This window comes from Bubalus kerabau, chromosome X, assembly GCF_029407905.1.
Source record: "Bubalus kerabau isolate K-KA32 ecotype Philippines breed swamp buffalo chromosome X, PCC_UOA_SB_1v2, whole genome shotgun sequence".
In the NCBI taxonomy this organism is placed as follows: Eukaryota; Metazoa; Chordata; class Mammalia; order Artiodactyla; family Bovidae; genus Bubalus; species Bubalus kerabau.
In genome coordinates this window covers 45,234,178-45,262,018 of record NC_073647.1, presented here as the reverse complement: position 1 = coordinate 45,262,018, position 27,841 = coordinate 45,234,178, and the positions used below count along the sequence as shown (strand labels likewise).

The window sequence follows — 27,841 nt, the reverse complement described above, 5'->3', positions numbered from 1 at the left end:
GTGTCTTGCATTGGAAATTATTTGTTCCAAAGGAAGGGACACATATTTCTTCCTATAACCAAAACCAGTCACATGTCCCCTCCCTACTTTAAGTGGGCTAGGAAGTGGCAGTACAATCATCCTATGTCCTGAACATCTGTAATGTACCACAGGTAAGGATAATCCCAGTGTGACATCCCAGCTTGTGTGAATGTTGGAGATCTCGAAAGGCTCTGGAGTTTGGGAATTCTGCTGTTACTCTCAATGGTATCTAAATGGATGGACTTTGTTCCTATACTGAGCACATTCTCTGTGAAGAAATAGTACAAATGAGAGTTTTTTGAGGGGTTTTCCTATGATTTTACCAAATATTCTTTCTTAGAAGTAGTAAGTTCGCTTTCTTTTGGAGAACAGCACTGGACTCTATGTGAGCTAAGGCAACAGGCTTTCCTAACACCCTGCTTTTCTACTTTCTTTCAACCAGATGCAGTGACTGAAGTGAAGACTGACATCTATGTGACCAGTTTTGGCCCTGTGTCAGACACTGACATGGTAAGTATGGTTTCTGCAAAGGTAAAAGTGAAAGATTATGCAACAGGTCAAAGTAAACAAATTGGGGTTTTCCTGTGGCAGGGCCTTGGAACTATATTCTGAGAAGTCTTGTCTCATGAATTCCTTACCCTCACCATCCTACATTTAACTAAATGCATCTTTTGCCCTGCTCTCCCCGCCTATTCACGTATCAAGCATATAACCCTCCATTAGGAGTACCATTCCCTTCTTTCTACAACATGTCTTTCAAAATTCAGCTTGGCTCCCTATTCTCAATTAAACTTTCTCTGACCCTCACCCTTTATATTTGGTCCACCACACACAAATTAGCACAAATAGGTCATATGAGAAGGGCAGGTGGTGGAGGACTCTCAGTCTAGCAACTGGTGGTATCATTTGAGAAGTCCACTCCTTGCAAACAAGCACTCACTGGGGAAGTGGACAGACCACAGCAATGCAAACCATTTGGGGGAAGAGTCAAACCTACTTCTAGACACTGGTTCTTCTATAGATGTGAGTAGGTGTAAGGAGGAGGAGAGCTTCAGAGCAGATTCAAGGAATAGGGCAGGGCACAGCAGAACTGGGCTTCCCAGGTGACTCAGTGGTAAAGAATCTGCCTTCCAATGGGAATGCAGGTTTGATCCCTGGGTTGGGAAAATCCCCATGGAGAAGGAAATGGCAATCCACTCCAGTCTTCTTGCCTGGAGAATCCCATGGACAGAGGAGCCTGGTGGACTGCAGTCCTTGGGGTTGCAAAGAGTTGGACATGACTGAGTGACTAAACGATGACTCTAGCAGAACTAGCAAGGGGATGATTCATGAGCCATCTACGAGGACTTCCCCTGCTCCTACCTTTCTCCCTTGCTGCCAAAGTAAAGAATGCAGTGAAGAGTTCAGACATGAGACCTTGTCATAATGGAGGACCTGATAAATACCTACTTCAGATTCTAAATATTAGATTTTTGAAAGATTATCATGATGCAAGACAAAGAAGCTATTATCTTCTCAGAATGTCTGAAGTTATTAGATGGTCCATAAAGTTTTGTTGAATGCGTGACTTTGGGTTGAAAAAAAAGTCTTAAAATTAGAAAAAAAATATGTTCAAAAATATGAAATGTCCCTGCTCACTATATAGATATTTTTCTTTATCTTCAGTGGGACTACTACTTAGCAGGGTCAAAGCTTGTTTAGATCTTTTGGGTAAACACAAATGGTTGTGTAGCGTCATGATAGATTTTCCTACAGGTAATGCAGAGCCATTATTTTAGAATGATTCATCTGGCAGTCTGTATAGGATGAACTACAAGGGGGAAAAGACTGGGAGCTGAGAAGTGGTTTAGGCATGTCTTTACTGGGGTCTTCCTTCAATCAGGCAAGGTGTAGGAGTCAACTGGAGAAACAAGCTAGTTCTCAGGAGAGGAAGTCATAAGTGGTTGTGAGGCCAGCCAGGGGGATAACCAAATTCTCCAGGCAGGTGCAGCTCTCTTTTTTATTGCTGGGAATTAGTGATTGATTAATATTTTCATAAGAAAGGAACTGTAGCTACTGTTTGAACACACACACACACATACTCACTTTCCCTTATGAATCTACATCCATAAATACATTGAGGCAAAATAAGAAAGTATATGCAGAATAAAAAAAAAAAAACAGCTTACACACTACCCCAGGCACTCCACAGACACACACATACAAACAGATACCCCAATTCTGAGATACTACAGAAATATTCACATAGCCCCTGCCCAAACCAGCTTGTCTCCCTGCTCTTTTCCCACCCAAGAAGGCACACATGGGTATGCACAGGCTCTGGAGACACTTCAAACAATCCAGACGTTTTATCTTCTGAAGTTTCTTCTTCCACTTGTCTGTCCCCCGCACTGACCCATGATTAAGCAGAAATAACAGAATGGTCCTTTCCTGATAGAACAACCTTTGGTCAAATACATTTCAGGTTATTTTTAGCTGAACTTCCATCCTATCACAAGGCAGAATAGCTATGATCAATCTGGCTGGGAAACAAATTTCTGGTGTTTTAAAAATTTTCTTCCCGTACCACTTAATAGACTGGCAATTGTGGCAGGATCAGGGATGACTTCGGAAGAAACATCATATAGTCGTGTGACTTTAGTAATTAACTGAATCAAGAAAGCAAGCTCCCCTGAGCCCACATACTACTTGGAAAAGTAAATGAAAATTAGGGCTAGCTAGCTGGGTTCTTGACTTTCTTCCACTCAAACAGGGAGCTTTGGTGCCTAATTGTCTAAGGAAATAGAGACAGTCTTTTGTTCACAAAGCGGGAAAGTTGTGGTGGCAGTTTGAGCACTGAACCAGCACCAGCCATAGCCCTTTGTAGCCATTGCGCTCCTTGGTTAAACACTGACTCCCACAGACATTGATCCTGAGTTTGACAGCTCAATGAAGAGTCATGTCTGTTTTGTCAATCTCACTACCACCAATGCCTAACTTGGTGTTCGTCAGTTGGCAGACTCTCAACTATTTGTTAAATTTATGAATGAATGAGATGAAACAAATTAAATTTGAGGGGAAAATAATGACTGTGTTCCTCCACTTGGATGAAAGTTCTTCAAAGGCAGAACACATGTCAAATACACTTATTTTTTATTTTATTTTATTTTGAAGTAAAGACTTCCCCAGAATTTTATTTTTAAATAGAGGAAAACAAACCTAACCCCAACATATAAATACTATTAAAAGACAATCATTTATGTTTATATCTAATTTCTTTTTTTAAAATTTATTTATGTTAATTGGAGGCTAATTACTTTACAATATTGTAGTGGTTTTTGCCATACATTGACATGAATCAGCCATGGGTGTACATGTTTTCCCCATCCTGAACCCCTCTCCCACCTCCCTCCTCATCCCGTCCCTCAGGGTCATCCCAGCACACCAGCCCTGAGCACCCTGTCTCATGCATTGAACCTGGACTGGCGATCTGTTTCACATATGATAATATACATGTTTCAATGCTATTCTCTCAAATCATCCCACCCTCGCCTTCTCCCACAGAGTTCAAAAGTCTGTTCTTTACATCTGTGTCTCTTTTGCTGTTTCACATATAGGGTCATTGTTACCATCTTTCTAAATTCCATATATATGCATTAATATACTTTACAAGCATTATGAATAAAAACATGTGTTGACCATTTGTAGCAAATGGAGCTGTATGATCACACAATACATAGTTTTTCAGCAGTAATATTAATCCTGTGTTGATAGTCTCCCAGAAAAGAAACAGAACAAAGGATATAATGTCAATTTGAATGAACTGAAGTCATGTGACTATGATTTTCTATTTTTAGGATATTTTAGACCATTTTCTCAGTCAATATATGGAAAGATGGCAGAGGTGGCAATGACAGGGAGGTTTAATGAAAAATGCAGTTTCATTTCCACTTGTCTCACAAATTGAATCTGTCTATTCCTTACCAGTGAGCAGTGGTTCTTGACCAATGGTAGTTTTCCCTGGTCAAGATCCTCTGAATTAGAATGAAGAAAAAGTGGGATGCTGGTTTAACAATGGTAGGGTATTCAAATGGTCAGTGATTGGAAAGGAAAGTAGAAAGTTAACAGCAAATTTTAAAAATTTATTTATTTTTAATTGAAGGATAATTGCTTTACAGTATTGTGTTGGTTTCTGTCATACATCAACATGAATCAGCCATAGTTAGACATATGTCCCCTCCATCTTGGACCTCCCTCCCACCATCCACCCCATTCCAACAGCTAATATTTTTAAAGAGAGTAGCTATTAAATGTTCTCAACACACATACATGCATGCACACACATAAACAGTGACTACATGTAGTGATAGGTGTGTTAATTTGATTGTGGTAATCATTTCACAATGTATATATTAAATCATCATGTCATGGATCTTTAAAAATCACATCATATAACCAAAATATGCAATTTTTATTTGTCAATCATGCCTTAATAATCTGGGAGAAACTTCCTAGGCTATATAGTGGACAGCCAGGTAATGATGAAAGTAGACAATACACTAACAGAACTAACCACCTAGCTTAACCAAAATAAACTAATTTATTTAAAAAATGGAGGCATGGGAAATGAGGACCCATAAGATATATTATAATCTTAATTCTTTTTAACAGATTCAGGTGATATACATTTTAGTTGGACTTCTGCTTATGAAAGTCATGCAGTTATCAAAGTATCGAAAGACTGCATGGGAAAAAATGGTGTTAAATAAAAAGAAAGTCCACATAGGGACTTTTTTCCCGTGGTAGTGGACTTGAAATTATTGGACCTGTTTCTTCCCCAACACTGGAATAAAGTGGCTGTGTCCACTTCAAGTCCTCCCTTACTGGTGTCCTCATGCATAGAGTGAAGGGGAGCATTTTGAAAGCCTCATAAGCTGTCAGTTTCCTCTTATTCTATAGTATACCATATTCCCAGATGCAACATTAGAAAGGAGTTCATGTCTGTAGTGTTTTGCCTAGGAGTCCATGATCATGAATCTCCTGGACTACTCTTTTGTAGACAGGCAGAACACATAAACAATACTAGTAAGACTATTTCAGAAGCTAAATACAACTGAAAGAGGCATGTGGATTGTGGTTTTCTTAAACAGAGAATAGAGAGGAGGCAAAGAGCAAAGGGAGGACTGGATGGTCCCGAGACCCTGCTAAAGTTGATCCAGCCACACACGCCCTTTCTGGAAGCCTGCATTGATACACAGCACAGTGTTAGAGAGTTGAAGACATTCAAGCTTCAACACCAAGCCAGAAATTCTTCCCCTTGAGCTTTGTGTCATCTCTGAGCAGTGTAGGAAATGTATTAAGTACCTTTCCCAGGAGGCAGACTTAGGCTTATTATCTGGAAGATTTGATTTAAATGCCTCACAAAACAACAGAATTCATTTGTCAATTTGGAGGCAATCATCCTTGGAGAGTATACAAAGGCTCAATTTGCAAGGAAGGAATTGATTGCATTTCTAGAAGGTCAGGTCAAAATTGAATTACTTTTAGCCAAAGGTCATGCGATACTTATAGAGCAAATAATTACTATGTGATTTTCCCCAATAGTTTTGACTGTGTAGAGAATAACACATTAAAAAACTGGGTAACCATCACCCAGATTTTTTAAGCCTGGTGTGCTGTAATTCATGGAGTCGCAAAGAGTCGGGCACAACTGAATAACAACTTTTTTAAATCTTGAACCTTTTCCTATATTTCTTTTCATATTAGAAATATAATCTTTAAAGATATAAATAAATCCCCTGTGTATCCTCCTGATCCTATTTCTCTCCTTCCCTTCCTCCTCAGAGATAATAATAACCATGAATTTGCTTTTTTTTGCCATTCCAATGCATACTCTAGACCTATAACTGAGGATGTATTTGTTGTTCAGTCACTAAATTGTGTCCAACTCTTTGCAACCCCATGGACTACAGCATACCAGGGTCCTCTATCCTCCGCTATCTCCTGGAGTCTGCTCAAATTCCTGTCCATTGAGTTAGTGATGCTATCTAACCATCTCATCTTCTGCCGCCCCCTTCTCTTTCCCAGCATCAGGGTCTTTTCCAAAGAGTTGGCTCTTTGTATCAGGTGGCCAAAGTATTGGAGCTTCAGCATTAGTTCTTCCAATGAATATTCAGGGTTGATTTACTTTAGGATTGACTGGTTTGATCTCCTTGCTGTCCAAAGGACTCTCAAGAGTCTTTTCCAGCACTGCAGTTTGAAAGCACCAATTCTTCAGTGCTCAGCCTGCTTTATGGTCCAACTCTATATATATCATATGAAATAGCAATATTATAATGAATAAAATAATAGTGGTTTTCATGTTTTCAAACTATAATAATTAAAATGTGTCATAGCTTATCATTTTACAACGTATCTTTTACTGTACTGAAAGTTATTTTTGATGCTCTTAACCTAGTTCATTTAACTGCTATAGACTTTTAAAGCATATGAATATTTATTAATATTAATATATTCAATTCTCATGTCAATGTGCATTTAAACTGTTTCCAGCTTTTTTCTATTAAAAACAATTGTTTTTTGCTATTAAAAACAAATGTTCTTGTACACATCTTTTTGTGAACACGTTTGAGTTTCTGTAGGGTGTGTACCTACAGATAACATTTCTGATTTGCAGGGTTTGCAAACATTTCACATTTTTCAGATAGGGCCAAATAATTCTTGTGATGAGGTTGTACCAATTTCTTATCCTATTAGAAGTGTATGAGCTCCATTTCTCTGCACTTTTGATAATGATTCATATTGTTGCACTTTGTTTTTGCCATTCTGATGTATATGAAATGACATCTAATTGATATTATTTGCATATTTCTGATGAACTTTGAAGTTAAGCATCTTTTTATGTGTTTAGTAGCCAATGTATACCACTAAAGACAAGATACTTGTTACCACCTGAATTAGCAAAAGTAGAAACTCCATGTAGATCCTGTTTTCTCATGCTGTAACTTCTGAATTGAAGTTTCTTGTGGCATTTGTGTGCTTGGTGATAACTAGGGCATTTAGTCTGATTCTAACTACAAGAAAAGCTGGGAATTTTGAGTTTTGGCTCAATTTAGGAAGGCAGAACTTATAATATGGGAATTTCTATAAAATATCCTAGAAAGGCCAAACAAATGACTATGGGCAAAAATGAATATGGCAGATATGCACTCTGTTCTAGTTCTAATTTTCTAAAAAGTATGTGTTTAATTGAAAAATTTTCAACTTCTGTTTTGTCCCCTATTAGGATGATTGTTTGATTTTTTTTCTTTTAATCTGTTAACATGTCTAATTAAATTAACAGGTTTTTCTACTTATTAGGACATCTTTACATTCTCTGGAAGAATAAAACTTGATAATGATATTTAAAATATTTTATTTCTTTATTTATTTGACTGTGCTGGGTCTTTGTTGGGAGGGAGGTCAGAGAGGGAGGGGATATATATATATATATATATATATATATATATATCTGATTTACTTTGTTGTACAGCAGAAACTAATACAACAGCAGAAAAATTCATGCAATATCAATTAGATGTCATTTCATATGAAGTATTGAATACAAGATTTCATTTTGTAAGTGTTTTCACTGTTTTTCAGTTCTAAGTATTTTCTAATATCATTTATGATTTCTTCTTTTGTTTTTTGGAAAATTTTTAGTGTTTTCTAATTTTCAAATGCAAAACTTTGTTATTAATTTCTAATTTAATGCCTCATATTAAAAGAAGATGGTGTATAGGATATGTAATCTTTTTTGTTTCTTTGATTTGCTTTATTACAGCATATGATCATCTATTTTTGGTGAAAAAGATATGTTAACTAATTGTTAAGTAGATAAGTATATGTGTATTCCTTAGTTCATGGTTATCAAAAGGATTCTTTACATGCTTTCATCATACAAATTATTGGCCTGATTGGTCTTCCATTTATTGAAAATCTATGGGTTTGTCATTTTCTCCTTGTAATTAAGTTTTTGCCTTACATATTTTGAATCCATGTTACCCATACATAAATTTTTTTTTTACCTGATACACATTTTTAGTATAATAGTTTGTCCTGAAGAAAAGTGTTTATCTTACCGTCCATGCTATTTGTATTTTATAGTTCTGTGACTTTATCTTGATCAAAATTTGCCCATATATGTTTCCATCACTTCATTTTCAACCTGTGTTTTTATGCGCCCTTAAGTTGTGACTCTTCTATATATAATACACAATAAATAACTACATTATTTGTTTATCATTAGATTATATTGCTTATTTCTATTGTCTTATATATTCTTTCCCCTCATGTTCTTATATGCTTTATTTTTTCTTTCCTTTCTGTGGGATTGAAGCATTTTTCTACATTCCCATTTGTTTTTCTCTTTTGTAAGTTTCACATTCTGTTTCTAGTATATCCTTGGTGATTACCTTGTTAATATATATACTTGACCTTAAATTTAATATCTCCACTCTTCTCCAAATAATACAAGAATATGTCAATCCACGTCTCTTTGCTTCCTCCCTCCATTTGGTTGCTGTCATTATTTATTCTACTTTGTTTTCATAGCCCTTATCATCATTTGTAGAGAGCCATTATTTGTTTAATTTACCCATAAGCTTGTCAGCACTTTTGGTCACCATTCCTTCTTGTGTCTTCCTGCTGGTTTCATTTTCAACCACATGAAAAATTATTTTAGCAGTTCCTTTCCTAAGGATTCATTCAATCATTTTTTAATTCAAAAATATTTATAGATTAGCTACTATAGATCAGGTAGGGTTTTAGGTGCTAGGGATATAGCAGTGAACTAAATAAAGTCTCTGTTCTTGTGCAGCATCCAGGCTAGTGGAATGAAAGAAAGAGCAAGCAAATGAAAGTACATTTTTTTCAGAGCTATCTGACAAAATAATGCATGAAAAAACATAATGCATAGTAAGGGGAAGAGGGATTACTCTTTATGATAGGATGGTCAAAGAATACTTCTCTGATATGGAGATTTCTGAAAGAGGCCTGAATTCTGTGAGTGACCCAGCCATGAGAAAAAATGTATTTTATTTACCTAAACTCATCTTTATTTTGAAACCACTCTTACATATTAATCTAGTTGGCTATACAATTCTTTTGACTTCTATTGTTGCTTTCAAGAAGTCTGCTATCAAATTGTCACCTCTTTATAGATAATATGCCTATTCTATTTTGTTGTTTTTAAGATCTCCTCTTTGGTATTTTTCAAATTCATTGTGTATTGGCTTGGATATATTTTATTATACTAAGCTCACAACTGATTAAGGTTTTTTTATTAATAAATTTATTCATTTTAATTGGAGGCTAACTACTTTACAATACTGTAGCGATTTTGCCATACATTGTCAGGAATCAGCCACGGGTGTACATGTGTTCCCCATCCTGAACCCCCCCCACCCACCTCCTTCCCCATCCCATCCCTCTGGGTCATCCCAGGGCACCAGCCCCGAGCACCCTGTCCCATGCATCGAACCTGGACTGGTGATCCATTTCACATATGATAATATACATGTTTCAAAGCTATTCTCCCAAATCTTCCCACCCTCACCCTCTCCCACAGAGTCCAAAAGACTGTTCTATACATGTGTGTCTCTTTTGCTGTCTTGCATACAGGGTTATCATTACCATCATTCTAAATTCCATATATATGCGTTAGTATACTGTATTGGTGTTTTTCTTTCTGGCTTACTTCACTCTGTATAATAGGCTCCAGGTTCATCCCCCTCATTAGAACTGATTCAAATGTATTCTTTTTAATGGCTGAGTAATACTCCATTATGTATATGTACCACAGCTTTCTTATCCATTCATCTGCTGATGGACATCTAGGTTGCTTCCATGTTCTGGCTATTATAAACAGTGCTGTGATGAACATTGGGGTACACGTGTCTCTTTCAATTCTGGTTTCCTTGGTGTGTATGCCCAGCAGTGGGATTGCTGGGTCATATGACAGTTCTATTTCCAGTTTTTTAAGGAATCTCCACACTGTTCTCCATAGTGGCTGTACTAGTTTGCATTCCCACCAATAGTGTAAGAGGGTTCCCTTTTCTCCACACCCTCCCCAGCATTTATTGCTTTGTAGACTTTTTGATAGCAGCCATTCTGACTGGCGTGAAATGGTACCTCATTGTGGTTTTGATTTGCATTTCTCTGATAATGAGTGATGTTGAGCATCTTTTCATGCATTTGTTAGCCATCTGTATGTCTTCTTTGGAGAAGTGTCTGTTTAATTCTTAGGTCCATTTTTTGATTGGGTCGTTTATTTTTCTGGAATTGAGCTGCAGGAGTTGCTTGTATATTTTTGAAATTAATTTTTTGTCAGTTGCTTCATTTGCTATTATTTTCTCCCATATATAGTTTCCTTCTTTGTGCAAAAGCTTTTAAGTTTAATTAGGTCCCATTTGTTTATTTTTGCTTTTATTTCCATTACTCTGTGAGCTGGGTCATAGAGGATCCTGCTGTGATTTATGTCGCAGAGTGTTTTGCCTACGTTTTCCACTAGGAGTTTTATAGATTCTGGCCTTACATTTAGATCTTTAATCCATGTTGAGTTTATTTTTGTGTATGGTGTTAGAAAGTGTTCTAGTTTCATTCTTTTACAAGTGGTTGACCAGTTTTCCCAGCACCACTTGTTAAAGAGATTATCTTTTCTCTGTTGTATATTCTTGCCTCCTTTGTCAAAGATAAGGTATCCAAAGGTGCATAGATTTATCTCTGGGCTTTCTATTATGTTCCATTGATCTGTATTTCTGTCTTTGTGCCAGTACCATACTGTCTTGAAGAGTGTAGCTCTGTAATACAGCCGGAAGTCAGGCAGATTGATTCCTCCAGTTCCATTCTTCTTTCTCAACATTGCTTTGGCTATTTGAGGTTTTCTGTATTTTCATACAAATTGTGAAATTATTTGTTCTAGTTCTGTGAAATGGAGAAGGCAATGGCAACCCACTCCAGTACTCTTGCCTGGAGAATCCCATGGATGGAGGAGCCTGGTAGGCTACAGTCCATGGGGTCACAAAGAGTCGGACACGACTGAGCAACTTCACTTTCTTTCTTTCTTTGTTCTGTGAGCAACCCTAGCAGTGCCTCAGGTTAGGGCTTTTCGCAGGATAGTTCTCTCTCTCTTTCTTCTCTCTCTCTCTCTGGCTATCCCGCAGTTTGGGTTGCTATCTCAGGTTAGTTCCTTCATATTGCCCTCAGGGCATTCCAGCTGGTCCTTACCCTAAGCAGTGCAGCCGGCACCTCCCTGATCAGCCCCTACTTGCTGGTGGCGGCTGTGAGCACTGGGAGTTGCCGTTAGGCACGTGGTCTGTTGGTTTTTAATTATTTATGTATTTATTTTTCCTCCTGGTTATGTTGCCCTCTGAGATTCTAAGATTCCCCACAGACCCGCCAGTGAGAGTGTTTCCTGGTGTTTGGAAACTTCTCTTTTAAGACTCCCTTCCTGGGATACATCTCCTCCCTACCTCTTTTGTCTCTCTTTTTATCTTTTATATTTTGTCCTACCTCCTTTCAAAGACAGTGGGCTGCATTTCTGGGTGCCTGATGTCCTCTGCCAGCATTAAGAAGTTGTTTTGTGGAATTTTCTCAGTGTTCAAATGTTCTTTCGATGAATTTGTGGGGGAGAAAGTGGTCTCCCTGTCCTATTCCTCCACCATCTTAAGACTGCCCCCTGATTAAGGTTCCTGAAACTAAGATACTTATACTAATATTTCAACAATTCTGAGAAACTTTCATCCATTAGTATTTTATTGTTCCTCATTTTCTCTATTCTCTAACTTTCAGTATAGTTCAGTTCAGTCACTCAATCGCATCTGACTCTTTGCGACCCCATGGACTGCAGCACGCCAGGCTTCCCTATCCATCACCAACTCCCAGAGTTTATCCAAACTCATGTCCATAATTTTAGAACTTTGTTAGAAATATACACTGAAAAAGTTTTCTTCACATGTATTTTCTAGTTCACTAATCTCTGTTCAATAATATCTAATCTTCTATATAACATATCCATTGACTTTTTATTTTTGTTTCACAGAACATTTACTTCAAATAGATGGCTACTCCATTTCTTCTGAGGGATTCCTGCCCGCAGTAGTAGATATAATGGTCATCTGAGTTAAATTCACCCATTCCAGTCCATTTCAGTTTGCTGATTCCTAGTATGTCAACATTCACTCTTGCCATATCTTGTTTGACCACTTCCAATTTGCCTTAATTCATGGACCTGACATTCCAGGTTCCTATGCAATATTGCTTTTTATAGCATTGGACCTTGCTTCTATCACCAGTCACATCCACAGCTGGGTATTGTTTTTGCTTTGGCTCCATCCCTTCATTCTTTCTGGAGTTATTTCTCCACTGATCTCCAGTAGCATATTGCACCTACTGACCTGGGGAGTTTCTCTTTCAGTATCCTATCATTTTGCCTTTTCATACTGTTCATGGGGTTCTCAAGGCAAGAATACTGAAGTGGTTTGCCATTTCCTTCTCCAGTGGACCACATTTTGTCAGATCTCTCCACCATGACCCGCCCATCTTGGGTTGCCCCACGGACATGGCTCAGTTTCATTGAGTTAGACAAGGCTGTTGTCCTAGTGTGATTAGATTGACTAGTTTTCTGTGAGTATGGTTTCAGTGTGTCTGCCCTCTGATGCCCTCTTGCAACACCTACCGTCTTACTTCGGTTTCTCTTACCTTGGGCGTGGGGTATCTCTTCACGGCTGCTCCAGCAAAGTGCAGCCAATGCTCCTTACCTTGGACGAGGGGTATCTCCTCACCGCCGCCCTTCCTGACCTTCAGCGTGGGATAGCTGATTCTTTACCAGCTGAGTCGCCAAAAAAGCCCAAGAATACTGGAGTGGGTAGCCTATTCCTTCTCCAGTGGATCTTTCTGACCCAGGAATTGAACCAGGTCTCCTGCATTGCAGGCAGATTCTTTACCCACTGAGCTATCAGGGAAGCCCTCATATGTGAGGTTCTTGAGGGGTGAGCTATATATCGTATTGGCTGACTCTTGCTTATGACCATTTCCTTAGGTGTTTTATTGTTGTGAATTACATACATTTTTTCAGCAAGCATTTATTTATGGCTATGCCCCTCTAGAGTATTTGCTTTTGTAAGTCAGTCTAGCGGTATCCCCATCCTGAGACCTATTTTTATGTTAATTTCTCAACTTGTAAGACCCAAACCAGGTGTACATTTAAATATTTAGCTCAGATTAAATTTGAAGTTGCTAAATCTCAGTAGAAATGCTTCCCCTTACCCCTTCTCTATTTCATAATTCATGCTTGGATAAGTTTCCTTTCTTCATTTTCATGCTGTGGATTGGTTTTGTCTGGTTCATTTTATTTAATTCACCCTTATGCTGAGGGGCTTCCCTTGTGCCTTAGCTGGTAAAGAATCCGCCTGCAATGCAAGAGACCTGGGTTTAATCCCTGGGTTGGGAAGATCCCCTGGGGAAGGGAAAGGCTACCCACTCCAGTATTCTGGCCTAGAAAATTGCAAGGACTATACTGTCCATGGGGTTGCAAAGAGTCAGACATGACTGAGCGACTTTCACTTCACTTCACTATGCTGAGGTCAGAGCCCTTCAGGGTGTTGGTTTTGTGTGGGAATCTAATTCCAGTTTTAAACCTAGCATAGTCCTGGCTTACACCTGTCATTCTGATATAATTATTGATAAAGCCTCCTCTCATTCTCAAAAATGGTCCAGTTTAGATAATAGATTATATAATATCTTAATCCTTAAGCAGGGGTGTTCTTAGTGTTCTGCTGCTGCTAAGTTGCTTCAGTCGTGTCCGACTCTGTGCAACCCCATAGACGGCAGCCCACCAGGCTCCTCTGTCCCTGGGATTCTTCAGGCAAGAATACTGGAGTGGTTTGCCATTTTCTTCTCCAATGCATGCATGCATGCTAAGTCACTTCAGTCATGTCCGATTCTGTGCGACCCCATAGACGGCAGCCCACCAGGCTCCACTGTCCACAGGATTCTCTAGGCAAGAACACTGGAGTGGGTTGCTATTTCCTTCTCCTCTTAGCGTTCTAGAGAAGGAGAAAAGCCAGACTGGCTAATTTATGGAGGTACAAATGGTTGGAGAAGAGCTTAGAGAAAATAAGGGCCAGTTTATGAAGTACTTTCTAGGTAAGGAAAAGGTATTGGTATTTATTCCAAATATAATTAGAAGCCACTGAGGGGGCTTCCCTAGTGGCTCAGTGTTAAAGAATCCTGATATAATGCAGGAGACGCAGGTTTGATCCCTAGGTTGAGAAGATCCCCTGGAGAAGGAAATGGCAAGCCACTTCAGTATTCTTGCCTGGAAAATACCATGGACAGAAGAACCTGGCAGGCTACAGTCCAAGAAGTCACGAAAGAGTTGAATACGACTTAGTGACTCAACAACAACAACATATTTTAAGCAGCTGCTGACTGCCTTGTTTTACCTGACTACCTAGATGTGTCTCCTATCCCTTGTGTAGTTTAGTAGCCAGTCAAAGATTTGGGCAGAGTTTGTACTCAGAATTTCAGACTTACCCTTTGAATGGTTTTGGTTTTTTCTCAAGGCTTCCCCCTGAATTTTCAGTTCTTTGGTCAACTTTGAGCTCTTTCTTCTGAGGTATATTAAGCCAATAATTTTTCTGATTTCTGCCAAATACACAAACATCACCCACCACAGATTTGTCATCTTTCATTTACTGGAGGATTCCCTTATTGTTTCTGTCTGCCTTTTTCCCAGAGCCCCAGTTTTTTCATTTGTATGTAGTGGTCAGCCAGGGTTTGGGGCAAAGTATATACTGGGGTTTGAGTTCCCATCCCCTCAGTGACTCTCTTGCTTCCAGGATTCCTACCCCCTAAGATTCCAGATGCTTATCCACTTTGAGCCATTAAGGCTGTGATATTGGACATAGAAATTCTAGGTTTGGGAGATCACCTTTAGAAAAGAAAGCCACAAACCCAATTTTAACCTGTTGCTGTTGCTATCTTTCAAGAGTAAACTTTCTTCAAGTTTCTGTCTGCTTTCAGTCATTTCCCATTGGTTTCAAATTGTCTATCTATCTATATGTTTTGGTTCAAATTTTATGATTAATAACTACAAGAAGATATATCCAAATGATTTAGTCTGCTGTTACCAACATCAGTAATGTTTATTGTTCTTTGAATTTGTATTTAGATGAATGGCAATTTTGAAAATTTTCTCCATGTTTATTAACAATTTCTATCTGTTTCATGAATTTTTCTGTTCATGTCATTTACCCATTTTTCTATTTGTGTGTTTGTTTTTCCTTATCTGTAAAGGTGCTTGACTTATTGAAGATAAGATATTAACTCATTAGATACACTGTTAGTTTGAGAATCAAATGAAATGTGTTTTAAAATTTAAGGTTTTGGTTGTATGGCAGTTGTTATATTGGCTTTTGATGTTCATATGGGATCATTTAGTAGAAGAGACAAGGTTAGGAGTTTGCATTTATTAGAGATGCCACTGCATAGAGAAGGAAGCTCTTGCCTTTTCATAAGGCAAAGTCTTGTGTTCAGATTGTATGATGTGCAGGGCAGCATTGGCAGTGATCTTCCTAAGTGAAATCTTCTTGGACATATTATTTATGTACTTATTGATTACCATGACATTATTTCTCAATCATAGTCATTTGCCCTACTTGCCAGTAACTGCTGTCAATAGATTGCTGCTTCTCTGCATCAGAGGAAATACTGCAAAGTAGTTAATATTTGCTAAGGGCACTGTGGATCCTCACCAGAACTCTGCTGAAATGTTGTTCTCTCTTTTTGTCCTTAGGAGTACACCATTGATGTATTTTTTCGACAGACATGGCATGATGAAAGACTGAAATTTGATGGACCCATGAAGATCCTTCCACTGAATAATCTCCTGGCTAGTAAGATCTGGACCCCTGACACCTTCTTCCACAATGGCAAGAAATCAGTGGCCCATAACATGACCACACCTAACAAGCTGCTCAGACTGGTGGACAATGGAACCCTCCTCTACACAATGAGGTCAGAGAGTGCCCAGCTCATCTAAAGTATCATGGGGGTAGGACCAGGGTTGAAAGCAAACTTACAAATTAGAAATGCACATAGAGGCATACATTTCCTAACATAGCTACAGGCATGTGCACTTACAGACCTAATATTATATATACACATATAAATACAGAGTTGGCTAACAAGCACATGAAAAACTGCTCATCATCACTCACTAATTATCAGAGAAATGCAAATCAAAACCACAATGAGGTATCATCTCATACTGATCAGAATGGCTATCAAACACATGTATACCTGTGGCGGATTCATTTTGATATTTGGCAAAACTAATACAGTTATGTAAAGTTTAAAAATAAAATAAAATTTAAAAAAAAAGCCTATAAATTAATAAGTTCTGGAAAAGGTGTGGAGGAAAGAGAACCCTCCTACACTGTTGGTGGGTATGTATATAGGACAGCTACTATGGAGAGCTGTATGGAGGTTCCTTAAAAAACTGAACATAGAGCTACCATATGACCCAGCAATCCCACTCCTGGGCACATACCTGGACAAAACTATAATTTGAAAAGATACACGCACCCCTATGTTTATAGCAGCACTATTTACAATAGCCAAAACATGGAAACAACACAAGTGTCCATTAATAGATGATTGCTTTAAGAAGATGTGATACACACACACACACAGTGGAATATTACTCAGCCATAAAAATATAATGAAATACTGCCATTTGCAACAGCATGGATGGACCTAGAAAATATACTAAGTGAAGTAAGTCAGACAAAGATAAATATTATATACTATCACTTATATGTGGAATCTAAAAAATAATACAAATGAATCCTATACAAAACAGAAATAGACTCACAGACATAGAAAACAAACATGTTTACCAAAAAGGTTGAAATGGAGGTGAAAGGGATAAATAAGGAGTTTGTGTATGAGATTAACAGATACACACTACTATATATAAAGTAGATTAAAAAAAAACAAGGACTAATTGTTACCACATGGGAAACTATACTCAATACTTATAATAATGGAAAGTAATCTGAAATATATATATATATATATATATATATATATATATAACTGATCACTGTGCTGTACACCTGAAACTAACACAGTATTGCAAATCAACTCTATTTCAATAAAAAATAGAGAATTGTCCATATGAACATTTTCAGACACACAGAGATATACTTTCACAATGTATAAATGTTTATGTGTACTCAGAGACATGTAATACACAGGTGTATACATAGTCAAAGTGAAAGTGAAGTGAAAATGAAAGTTTTTCAGTCATGTCCAACTCTTTGCGACCCCATGGACTATAGCCCACCAGGCTCCTCAGTCCATGGAATTCTCCAGGCAAGATACTAGAGTGGGTTGTCATTCCCTTCTTCAGGGGATCTTTCCGACCCAAGGATTGAACCAGGGTCTACTGCACTGCAGGCAGATTCTTTACCATCTGAGCCACCAGGGAATCCCTATACAAAGTCAAGGGTACTTAAATACAGACTCACAACCACATACACAGGCATGAACACGGTGACAGAATAGCATCTAGGTTTAACTGCAGCAATAGTCTATCTGTATGGTGCAGAATGATGAGAATCAAGTGAGATGTTAGCTATTTTCTGAAACATACAATGTAATATATATAAATGCAAAATTATAGCAACATATATGTCATGCCACGTTGCATGGGAATGCTGAGAAATAAATGAATTTCCAAACAACTTGAGAATATATCTTTTTATAATATATATATTTCCACATATATATATGTGGAAATATATATATTTCATACTTTTCTACTCCTAAAGTATAAAAACTATAACAATTTTTATGTTTTTCATGACTCATTATTATCATTAGAGTTTTTAGGTAAGGAAATTTTGCTTTTAAAATGAATAACTTTATTTTTTTAATATAAATTTATTTATTTTAATTGGAGGTTAATTACTTTACAATATTCTATTGGTTTTGCCATACATCAACATGAATCCGCCACGGGTATACACGTGTTCCCCATCCTGAACCCCTCTCCCTCCTCCCTCCCCGTACCAAAACGAATAACTTTAAATGCCTTTCCAGTTCAGTAAGATTCTTTGCCCCAACACTGAAAAACTTTCTTGGTTCTTGTTTTTTGATTTTTCTAGTTGCTCTGCTGTCATTTGTCACTTCCTAGGGCTCTCTCCTACATTAACGAGTATCAATTTTAAGTAACTTAGTGAACATTTATTGAATGGGAAAAATATGATCTTTCAGTGCAGGCTCTGTGGTATTTTAAGTTTATGCATTTGTTATTATACACAATGAATCTCAAATAATACAAGCCTGATAAACATGTGATGAATATATGAAGTGTGCTTGCCTATATGGTATATGCTATTCTTTCTTTACTTTAAATTTACTATTTATTTTTTCTGAGAGACAAGAAGATGGACAAGGAAAAATAGATAGTAAGTGAATTGTTAAGAGAAAAGTTGAATTAATGAAGAAGAGCTGAGAGAGTAGAGGAGAGAATCATGGAGAAAAGGGAAGTGGATAGAAGTGGAAAGAATAATGTGGAGATGAGGTCAATAAAATTAACATATATATTTATTTTATTGGTGTACTCCAAGATCTTTTCTACACATACACATAAATCATTCAAGAACAAATGGGTAAAGAAAAGAGAGACTATGAGAGGAGCAAAAGAATAGAAAAATTGGTTTAAAAAAAAGGAGAAGATAAAATTTAAAAGCTAGATATTAGAATATCCTAAAAGTAAAAGGAAAATTTGGAGAAAAGTGTGAAGTAAATGAGAAGAAAGAAAAGAAGACATAGAGAAGTAAAGCAAGAGACAGTGGAGGGAGCAAAATTTTTGATGGAAGATTAGTAGTATTCATTAATTCATTTATTTATTCACCAAACATATTTTGACCTCCTAATACATACATGGCCCTGGACTAGGTTCTGGGTATGCAAACATTGATGATAAGATTTTAAGACAGTAGGGAGATGCCTAGTAGATAATCACAAAAAAATTAAATGATAAACTTATGAGTAATTATGAAAGAAAAGGTCATCTAACTCATTTTTTGGATCAACTTGAACAAAGAGTTGCTGGATGAGGTTAACACCCAAGTTCCTGATTATTAGTATTGACATTCAGTTTTGTTTTATTGCAAATGTAGTCAAGAAAATTGTAGGTGGAAAGTGGAGGAAAGGGAGGAGGGACATCCAGGCAGAGAAAACCAATTGAGCAGTTGGAGGAAATTCAATGGTATATTATAAGCAAGAAAATGAGGTGGTCAGGTTTTTTAATGCTATATATGGTACCCTAGTTACTAAGCAAAGGATGCATTTTAAGGGAACAAGAGTGGAAATAGGGAAACTGGTTAGGAGACAGCTTAAACAGTTTAGATGAGGAGTGGTGAAACTCCAACTCAGGACAATGGATTAAAATGGAGAAAGGGAGGTACACTGAGGAAATAGTAACAACTACCAATGTCAGAATGAGAGCAAAGAGGAGGAGCCAAGGCAGAAGGGAGCCAAGGCAGAAGGTACCCAAGGAAAATGGTGAATGATGGTGTTACAAACTGGGGTACATGACATGAGATTTAGGAAAAGTTTAGATAGAATAAATCTGTGAGGTTAATTTTGGGCAAGATAAGCTTAAGACGATTGTAAATTATCCAGAGGCAGAAGTCTAATCAGTTCAGTTCAGTTCAGTTACTCAGTCGTGTCTGACTTTTTCTGACCCCATGAATCGCAGCACACCAGGCCTCCCTGTCCATCACCAACTCCTGGAGTTCACTCAGACTCATGTCCATCGAGTCAGTGATGCCATCCAGCCATCTCATCCTCTGTCATCCCCTTCTCCTCCTGCCCCCAATCCCTCCGAGCATCAGAGTCTTTTCCAATGAGTCAACTCTTTGCATGAGGTGGCCAAAGTACTGGAGTTTCAGCTTTAGCATCGTTCCTTCCAAAGAAATCCCAGGGCTGATCTCCTTCAGAATGGACTGGTTGGATCTCCTTGCAGAAGTCTAATAGCAGTTGAATATTCAAGTCATAAGACCAGAAGAGAGACACAAGCAAGAGAGGTAAATTTTCGTATTGTCAATATGATGGTACAACCATGTACGTGCGTGTGATCACTTCAGGAAAGTATATTCAGTGAGAGGAAAATCATGCCAAGCATTCAATCATGTACCATTACTATCATTAAAGCAGAAGGGAAGAAAGAAGAACCTATGAAGGAGAACAAGAAGAAAAAGAAAGGAAGGTGTTAATAGAACTACTAGTGTGTAGTATCTTGAAAGTTAAGTGTGGTAGTCAATACTGCTACTTCCACTATTTCCAGTTCACTTCCCTCTGGATATGTGTTAGTATTTCACTTTCATAGAACCTTGGACAAATGACTGGCTTTGGCTAACCAAATGTGAGTGGAAATAACATGTGTGATTTCTGAGGAAGGATTGGAAACTTTATTTAAGGTGTACGTTTTAAAATTTTCATCTCTGTTCAAAAGTTTTGTGGTTAGTGGAAACTATTATAACTGCTTCCATATCAGTACACTTTGGAAACACTGTGATCACTCAGGAACTAGAATATTGTACTTTTTAATTCATTAAATTAAGTATCATTGACATTGTACGGGAGGCAGGGATCAAGACCATCCCCATGGAAAAGAAATGGAAAAAAGAAAAATGGCTGTCTGGGGAGGCCTTACAAATAGCTGTGAAAAGAAGAGAAGCAAAAAGCAAAGGAGAATAGGAAAGATATAAGCATCTGAATGCAGAGTTCCAAAGAACAGCAAGGAGAGATAAGAAAGCCTACCTCAGCGATCAATGCAAAGAAATAGAGGAAAACAACAGAATGGGAAAGACTAGAGATCTCTTCAAGAAAATTAGAGATACCAAGAGAACATTTCATGCAAAGATGGGCTCGATAAAGGACAGAAATGGTATGGACCTAACAGAAGCAGAAGATATTAAGAAGAGGTGGCAAGAATACACAGAAGAACTGTACAAAAAAGATCTTCACGACCCAGATAATCACGATGGTGTGATCACTCACCTAGAGCCAGACATCCTGGAATGTGAAGTCAAGTGGGCCTTAGAAAGCATCACTATGAACAAAGCTAGTGGAGGTGATGGAATTCCAGTTGAGCTATTTCAAATCCTAAAAGATGATGCTGTGAAAGTGCTGCACTCAATAAGCCAGCACATTTGGAAAACTCAGCAGTGGCCACAGCACTGAAAGAGGTCAGTTTTCATCCCAATGGCAAAGAAAGGCAATGCCAAAGAATGCTCAAACTACTGCACAATTGCACTCATCTCACACGGTAGTAAAGTAATGCTCAAAATTCTCCAAGCCAGTCTTCAGCAATACATGAACTATGAAATTCCAGATGTTCAAGCTGGTTTTAGAAAAGGCAGAGGGACCAGACATCAAATTGCCAGCATCCCCTGGATCATGGAAAAAGCAAGAGAGTTCCAGAAAAACATCTATTTCTGCTTTTTGACTATGCCAAAGCCTTTGACTCTGTGGATCACAATAAACTGTGGAAAATTCTGAAAGAGATGGGAATACCAGACCACCTGACCTGCCTCTTGAGAAACCTATATGCAGGTCAGGAAGCAACAGTTAGAACTGGACATGGAACAACAGACTGATTCCAAATAGGAAAAGAAGTGTGTCAGGGCTGTATATTGTCACCCTGCTTATTTAACTTCTATGCAGAGTACATCATGAGAAACGCTGGGCTGGAAGATTCCACAAGCTGGGATCAAGATTGCCTGGAGAAATATCAATAACCTCAGATATGCAGATGACACCACCCTTATGGCAGAAAGTGAATAGGAACTAAAAAGCCTCTTGATGAAAGTGAAAGTGGAGAGTGAAAAAGTTGGCTTAAAGCTCAACATTCAGAAAACTAAGATCATGGCATCTGGTCCCATCACTTCATGGGAAATAGATGGGGAAACATTGGAAACCATGTCAGACTTTATTTTGGGGGGCTCCAAAATCACTGGAGATGGTGATTGCAGTCCTGAAATTAAAAGACGCTTACTCCTTGGAAGGAAAGTTATGACTGACCTAGATAGCATATTCAAAAGCAGAGACATTACTTTGCCAATAAAGGTCCATCTAGTCAAGGCCATGGTTCACCCAGTGGTCACATATGGATGTGAGAGTTGGACTGTGAAGAAAGCTGAGTGCTGAAGAATTGATACTTTTGAACTGTGGTGTTGGAGAAGACTCTTGAGAGTCCCTTGTACTGCAAGAAGATCCAACCAGTCCATTCTAAAGGAGATCAGTCCTGGGTGTTTTTTGGAAGGAATGATGCTAAACTGAAACTCCAATACTTTGGCCACCTCATCGAAGGGTTAACTCATTGGAAAAGACTCTGATGCTGGGAGGGATTGGGGGCAGGAGGAAAAGGGGACGACAGAGGATGAGATGGCTGGATGGCATCACCGACTCAATGGACAAGAGTTTGAATTAACTCCAGGAGTTGGTGATGGACAGGGAGACCTGGTGTGCTGCAATTCATATGGTCACAAAGAGTTGGACACGACTGAGTGACTGAACTGAACTGAACTGAAATATCATTTTGTTCAATTAATTTGCAGCACTGGTGTTAAAGTTCATTTATCTTTTTAAAAAGTATAGTTGATTTATAATGTGTTAGTTTCAGGTGTGCAGCAAAGTGATTCATATATATATATATATATATATGTATAGATAGATAGATAGATAGATTCAAATTCTTTGATACTATAGGCTGTTACAGGATATTGAATATCATTCCCTGTGCTGTTCAGTAGGTCTTTTTCTTTATCTATTTGAAAGTTTGGAAACTTTTAAGAGCCAGTACATGAGTTTCTATGTTCCTCTCCCCTGGCCATGGTGAGTAGCATTATGCCAGGTGATCTTGGATCTATTATTCTGTGTCCCTTATTAAAGATAACAGAAGAGAACATCCCTCCCCACAACCTGAGATAGATAAATAGTATGAATGAGAAATAAGACTTTGTTGTTTTAGGACACTGATATTTCATGATTAGTACTACATATTGATAAAATCCATTTTGACTAATAAATCAAAGGAGTAAAGAGTTTCAAAAAGATGAAGTGATCAATAATAATAACACAATAATAGCATAATAACTACAATAGTTGCCATCAGTATAGTGCGTACAATATGCCAGTGACTGTTATACTCATTGTAGTTACTGTTATTCCAACATTGCAAATAAGGAATCTGAGACACAGAGCTATTAAGAACATTTTCCAGTATCACCTAGGTAGTAAATGGTTGATTCGTCATACTTTGGCAGTTTGGTTGCAAGTTTATGCTCTTAACTATTACTTATACATCTCTACAATATTGTTGGCTATTACAAAGATATCTAGTAATATAGAGAATTGAAAGTATGTATTAGGTTTGGTAACATGGAAGACATTGGTGTTCTTCACATACAGTGTTTCAGTGGAATGATTAGTGCAATGATGAGTTTTTAGGACTTGGCATAGAGGTAGTAAACATAGAAAATACTTTCTGGGAATGTGCTTGAAAATGAAAGGGATGCATATATAATTAATATATGCAGGAGTAAAGGAAATAGTTATTTTTTGAATGTAGAGACTGGCACATATTTGTGAGATAGCTGAAAGTGGCTACTAGAAAGTCAAAGATTGAAGATACAGTGGAAATACGGTTTTTCTGACATCAGGTTTCCAGAGAAAATTGTCAGGAGATGGTATCCAAACTTTAGTGAACATTTTCCTTGTAAAGAAGGAGGGATACCTCTTCTCGCACTTCATGAAAAGACATGAAATTAGACATAAATGTTGAAAAGGAGGTGGCGAGGACTGGACAGAGTAGAAATATGAGTAGTTATAATTTATGAAGGAGAATTTGAAGAGATAGAGAAAAGTGGAGAAATAGAAGAGAGATACACTTGTAATAAAGTGCATGAAAGAGTTTGAAGAGGAAATGGAGTGAAGTAGGTGTAAATAGAAGAGAGAATGTATGGAATGAGGTGGTTGGAGAGATTTAAAGATGATGAGATATGGATGGATAAAAGGCAGTAAGAAAATGGAAGAGAAGTTAGAGGGAAGAGTGATAGGCAAAAGGGAAATGAACAGATACAGAGATTGAGACCAACAGAGGAGAAAGAAAACAGAAAGAATGAGGAGAACAGGATAGGGGAAAAGCTAAGTAACAAAAGGAAATTAGAGAATAAGTTTAAGTTTTGGAGGAGGAATAGAAAGGAGAAGGGAGGATGAGAATATGAAATATGAAGAAGGAATGGTGCTGATTAAGGAGGGCAGAAGGAGAAGCAGACCAAGAGATTACTCACCTGAAAATAGAGTTGGATGAATAGAAAAAGATGGCCATTAGATCTTTAATTTTAATCTGAATTGGACAAAAAAGTGGAGTTTAATAAGACAGGAGTCTATGCAGAATGGCCTTGTGCTTGTTTTGAAGGACAGAACAGAGGAGGTACAGATATTCAGAAGCATGATGAAGTTAGTGGTTCCCTTACACAGTAAATACTTCATGATGGACCCAAGAACGTGGGTACAGAGGGAAACCTAGGCTCAAAACTTAAAATGAAAGCTTGACACTATTTATCACCCCATAATTTATTCATCTAGTGACTATTAGAGCCTCGCTTGGAGAATTTTGAGCATTACTTTGCTAGTGTGTGAGATGAGTGCAATTGTGCAGTAGTTTGAGCATTCTTTGGCATTGCCTTTCTTTGGGATTGAAATGAAAATTGACCTTTTCCAGTCCTGTGACCACTGCTGAATTTTCCAAATTTGCTAGCATATTAAGTGCACAGTTGCACTCATCTCACATGCTAACAAAGTATGCTCAACATTCTCCAAGCCAGGCTTCAACAGTTCATGAACGATGAACTTCCAGATGTTCAAGCTGGATTTAGAAAAGGCAGAGGAACCAGAGATCAAATTGCCAACATCCACTGGATCATCAAAAAAGCAACAGAGTTCCAGAAAAAGCATCTACTTCTGCTTTATTGACTCTGCCAAAGCCTTTGTCTGTGTGGATCACAACAAACTGTGGAAAATTCTGAAAGAGATGGGAATACCAGACCACTTGACCTGCCTCCTGAGAAATCTGTATGCAGGTCAAGAAGCAACAGTGAGAACTAGACATGGAACAACAGACTGGTTCCAAATTGGGAAAGGAGTACATCAAGGCTGTATATTGTTACACTGCTTATTTAACTTATATGCAGAGTACATCATGAGAAATGCTGGACTGGACTGGATAAAGCACAAGCTGGAATCAAGATTTCCAGGAGAAATATCTATAACCTCAGATATGCAGAGGACATAACCCTTATGGCAGAAAGCGAAGAAGAGCTAAAGAGCCTCTTGAAAGTGAAAGAGGAGAGTGAAAAAGTTGGCTTAAAACAACATTTAGAAAACTAAGATCATGGCATCTGAACCCATTACTTCATTGCAAATAGATGGGGAAACAATGCAAACAGTATGAGACTTTATTTTCTTGGGCTCCAAAATCACTGCAGATGTTGACTTCAGCCATGAAATTAAAAGACACTTGCTCCTTGGAAGAAAGGTTATGACCAACCTAGACAGCATCAAAGGTCCATCTAGTCAAAGCTATGGTTTTACCAGTAGTCATGTATGGATGTGTGAGTTGGACTATAAAGAAAGCTAAACACTGAAGAATTGATGCTTTTGAACTGTGGTGTTGGAGAAGACTCTTGAGAGTCCCTTGGACAACAAGGACCAGTCCATCCTAAAGGAAATCAGTCCTGAATATTCATTGGAAGGACTGATGCTGAAGCTGAAACTCCAGTACTTTGGCCACCTGATGCAAAGAACTGATTCATTGGAAAAGACCCTGATGCTGGGAAAGATTGAAAGCCGTAGGAGAAGGGGACGATAGAGGATGAGATGGTTGGATGGCATCACCAACTCAATGGACATGAGTTTGTGTAAACTCTGGGATTTGGTGTTGGACAGGGAGGCCTGGCGTGCTGCAGTCCATGGGGTTGCAGAGTCGGACATGACCAAGTGACTGAACTATACTGAACTAAGTGCAGCACTTTCATAGCATCATCTTGTTGACACATGAAAAGCACAAGTTGGATTAAGTCTAAAGAACACTCAATTTCTCAGGAAGTTTCATTCTACAGCATTCCTATCGTTATTTTGACCCTTAAAAACAGTATCTGGGTTCCATAGGAAAATTAAAGGACAACTTTTTAGAAATATCTGACCAAAGTTTGCAGGGCTATTTTTTAGGACAATTTAGAATCAAGCCTTCCCTTGCTTCATCTTGTGATCTCAGGACAACCATAAAAATACAGGCCAAAGCTCATTACCTGCTTTTTCAATTTTGGAACAATACAAAAGAGATGATCAGAGTCCAACTCAAGATAATGTAAACATTTATGAGATATTTTCCATTTTTTTTCAGACATGGATATATAGGAAACTTTTTTTCTATTAATGACATCTTACTGATTAATGAAGATATGGGTAAATATATTCATTGTTATATTCATTGTCTTTATATATAAATGTATAATATATAATACAATAAAAAAGTTTCACTGATTATTTGAATAGGAGTAAAAAGTACTATTTGAATTTAGCTAGATTTTATCTCATTCAGTTGAATCATTCAACATGTTTATACGAGTACTATTATATACTTTGGGATATGTGCTGAACTACAGAGATAAGATACAACTCATGCTCTTAATGACTATTCGATCTAGTAGTTAAAGAAGACATATGCACAGATAGCTGCACAATAATATAAAAGTCCTTAAATAGAGGCAGGTACAAAATATGATGGGATTACAGGATAAAAAGCATCTAAAATCATATGGAGACATCAAGGAAAGTTGTACAAAGAAGATAATGCTTATCCTATATCTTGAATTTTGAAGGAAGTATAGGTAACTGTTAAACAGATGAGGGGCAGATTAATATACTGAAGGATATTCCAGGAAGGGAAATAGCATATGCAAAGGCAAGTATTTATGAATTGACATTGTGTGTCAGAAAATTCATGTCTCTTATTAGAACTTTCATTTGTTGATTCTTTCCAAAATATTTCTTAAGGGCTTAACAAGACCCAAACAGTGTTTGGGACACTAGGGATTAAAAAAAAAAAAAGTGTTAAAAAGTAAAAGTGTTAGTTGCCCAGTACTGTCTGATTCTTTACGAACCCATGGACTGTAGCCCACCAGGCTCCTCTGTCCATGAGGTTTCCCAGGCAAAAATAGTGGAGAGTGTTGCCATTTCCTTCTCCAGGAGATCTTCCAGACCCAGGGATCGAACCTGGGTCCCCTGCATTGCAGGCAGATTCTTTACCGTCTGAGCAACGAGGAAAGCCACTAAGGATAAAGTGGTAGGCAAAAAATAGATGTGGTTTCTGTTGTCATATTGTTGTAAGGAAAAGCCAATTTTGACTCCATGTTGGAACTGTTTGTTTGACTTACTATTCATTGCTTTTGTTATTATAATCATACATGATGACCTGCCTCAGAGAACCCTGCCCTTCTGCCTGAATATTAATTCAAAGTGCCTATGTTAAGGGAGACATCTTGACCCTGTCCATCTGTGGATGGCTGCAAGAAAACAGAAATTAACACATCCCCTCCCTAAGGCTGCCATTTTAGGAAATATTTGCAAGATTAATGGCCTTTTTACTTTGTTTCCTCACCTCCCTCCATCTGTGATGTATAAAAGAACCTGGCATCCAGACCCCAGTAAGATGGTTATT

The 27,841-nt window shown here is 37.9% G+C and overlaps 1 protein-coding gene across 2 annotated transcripts in view; it reads left to right on the top strand.

Annotated features, from left to right (window-relative positions):
• Positions 1-27,841, top strand: part of GABRA3 (gamma-aminobutyric acid type A receptor subunit alpha3) — a 236,506-nt gene that overhangs the window by 142,031 nt on the left and 66,634 nt on the right. For both annotated transcript variants that reach the window (XM_055563543.1, XM_055563544.1), the window contains exons 4-5: positions 464-531; positions 15,836-16,056. In XM_055563543.1, coding sequence (XP_055419518.1) covers positions 464-531; positions 15,836-16,056 — 289 coding nt within the window. The remainder of the gene's footprint in view (positions 1-463; positions 532-15,835; positions 16,057-27,841) is intronic.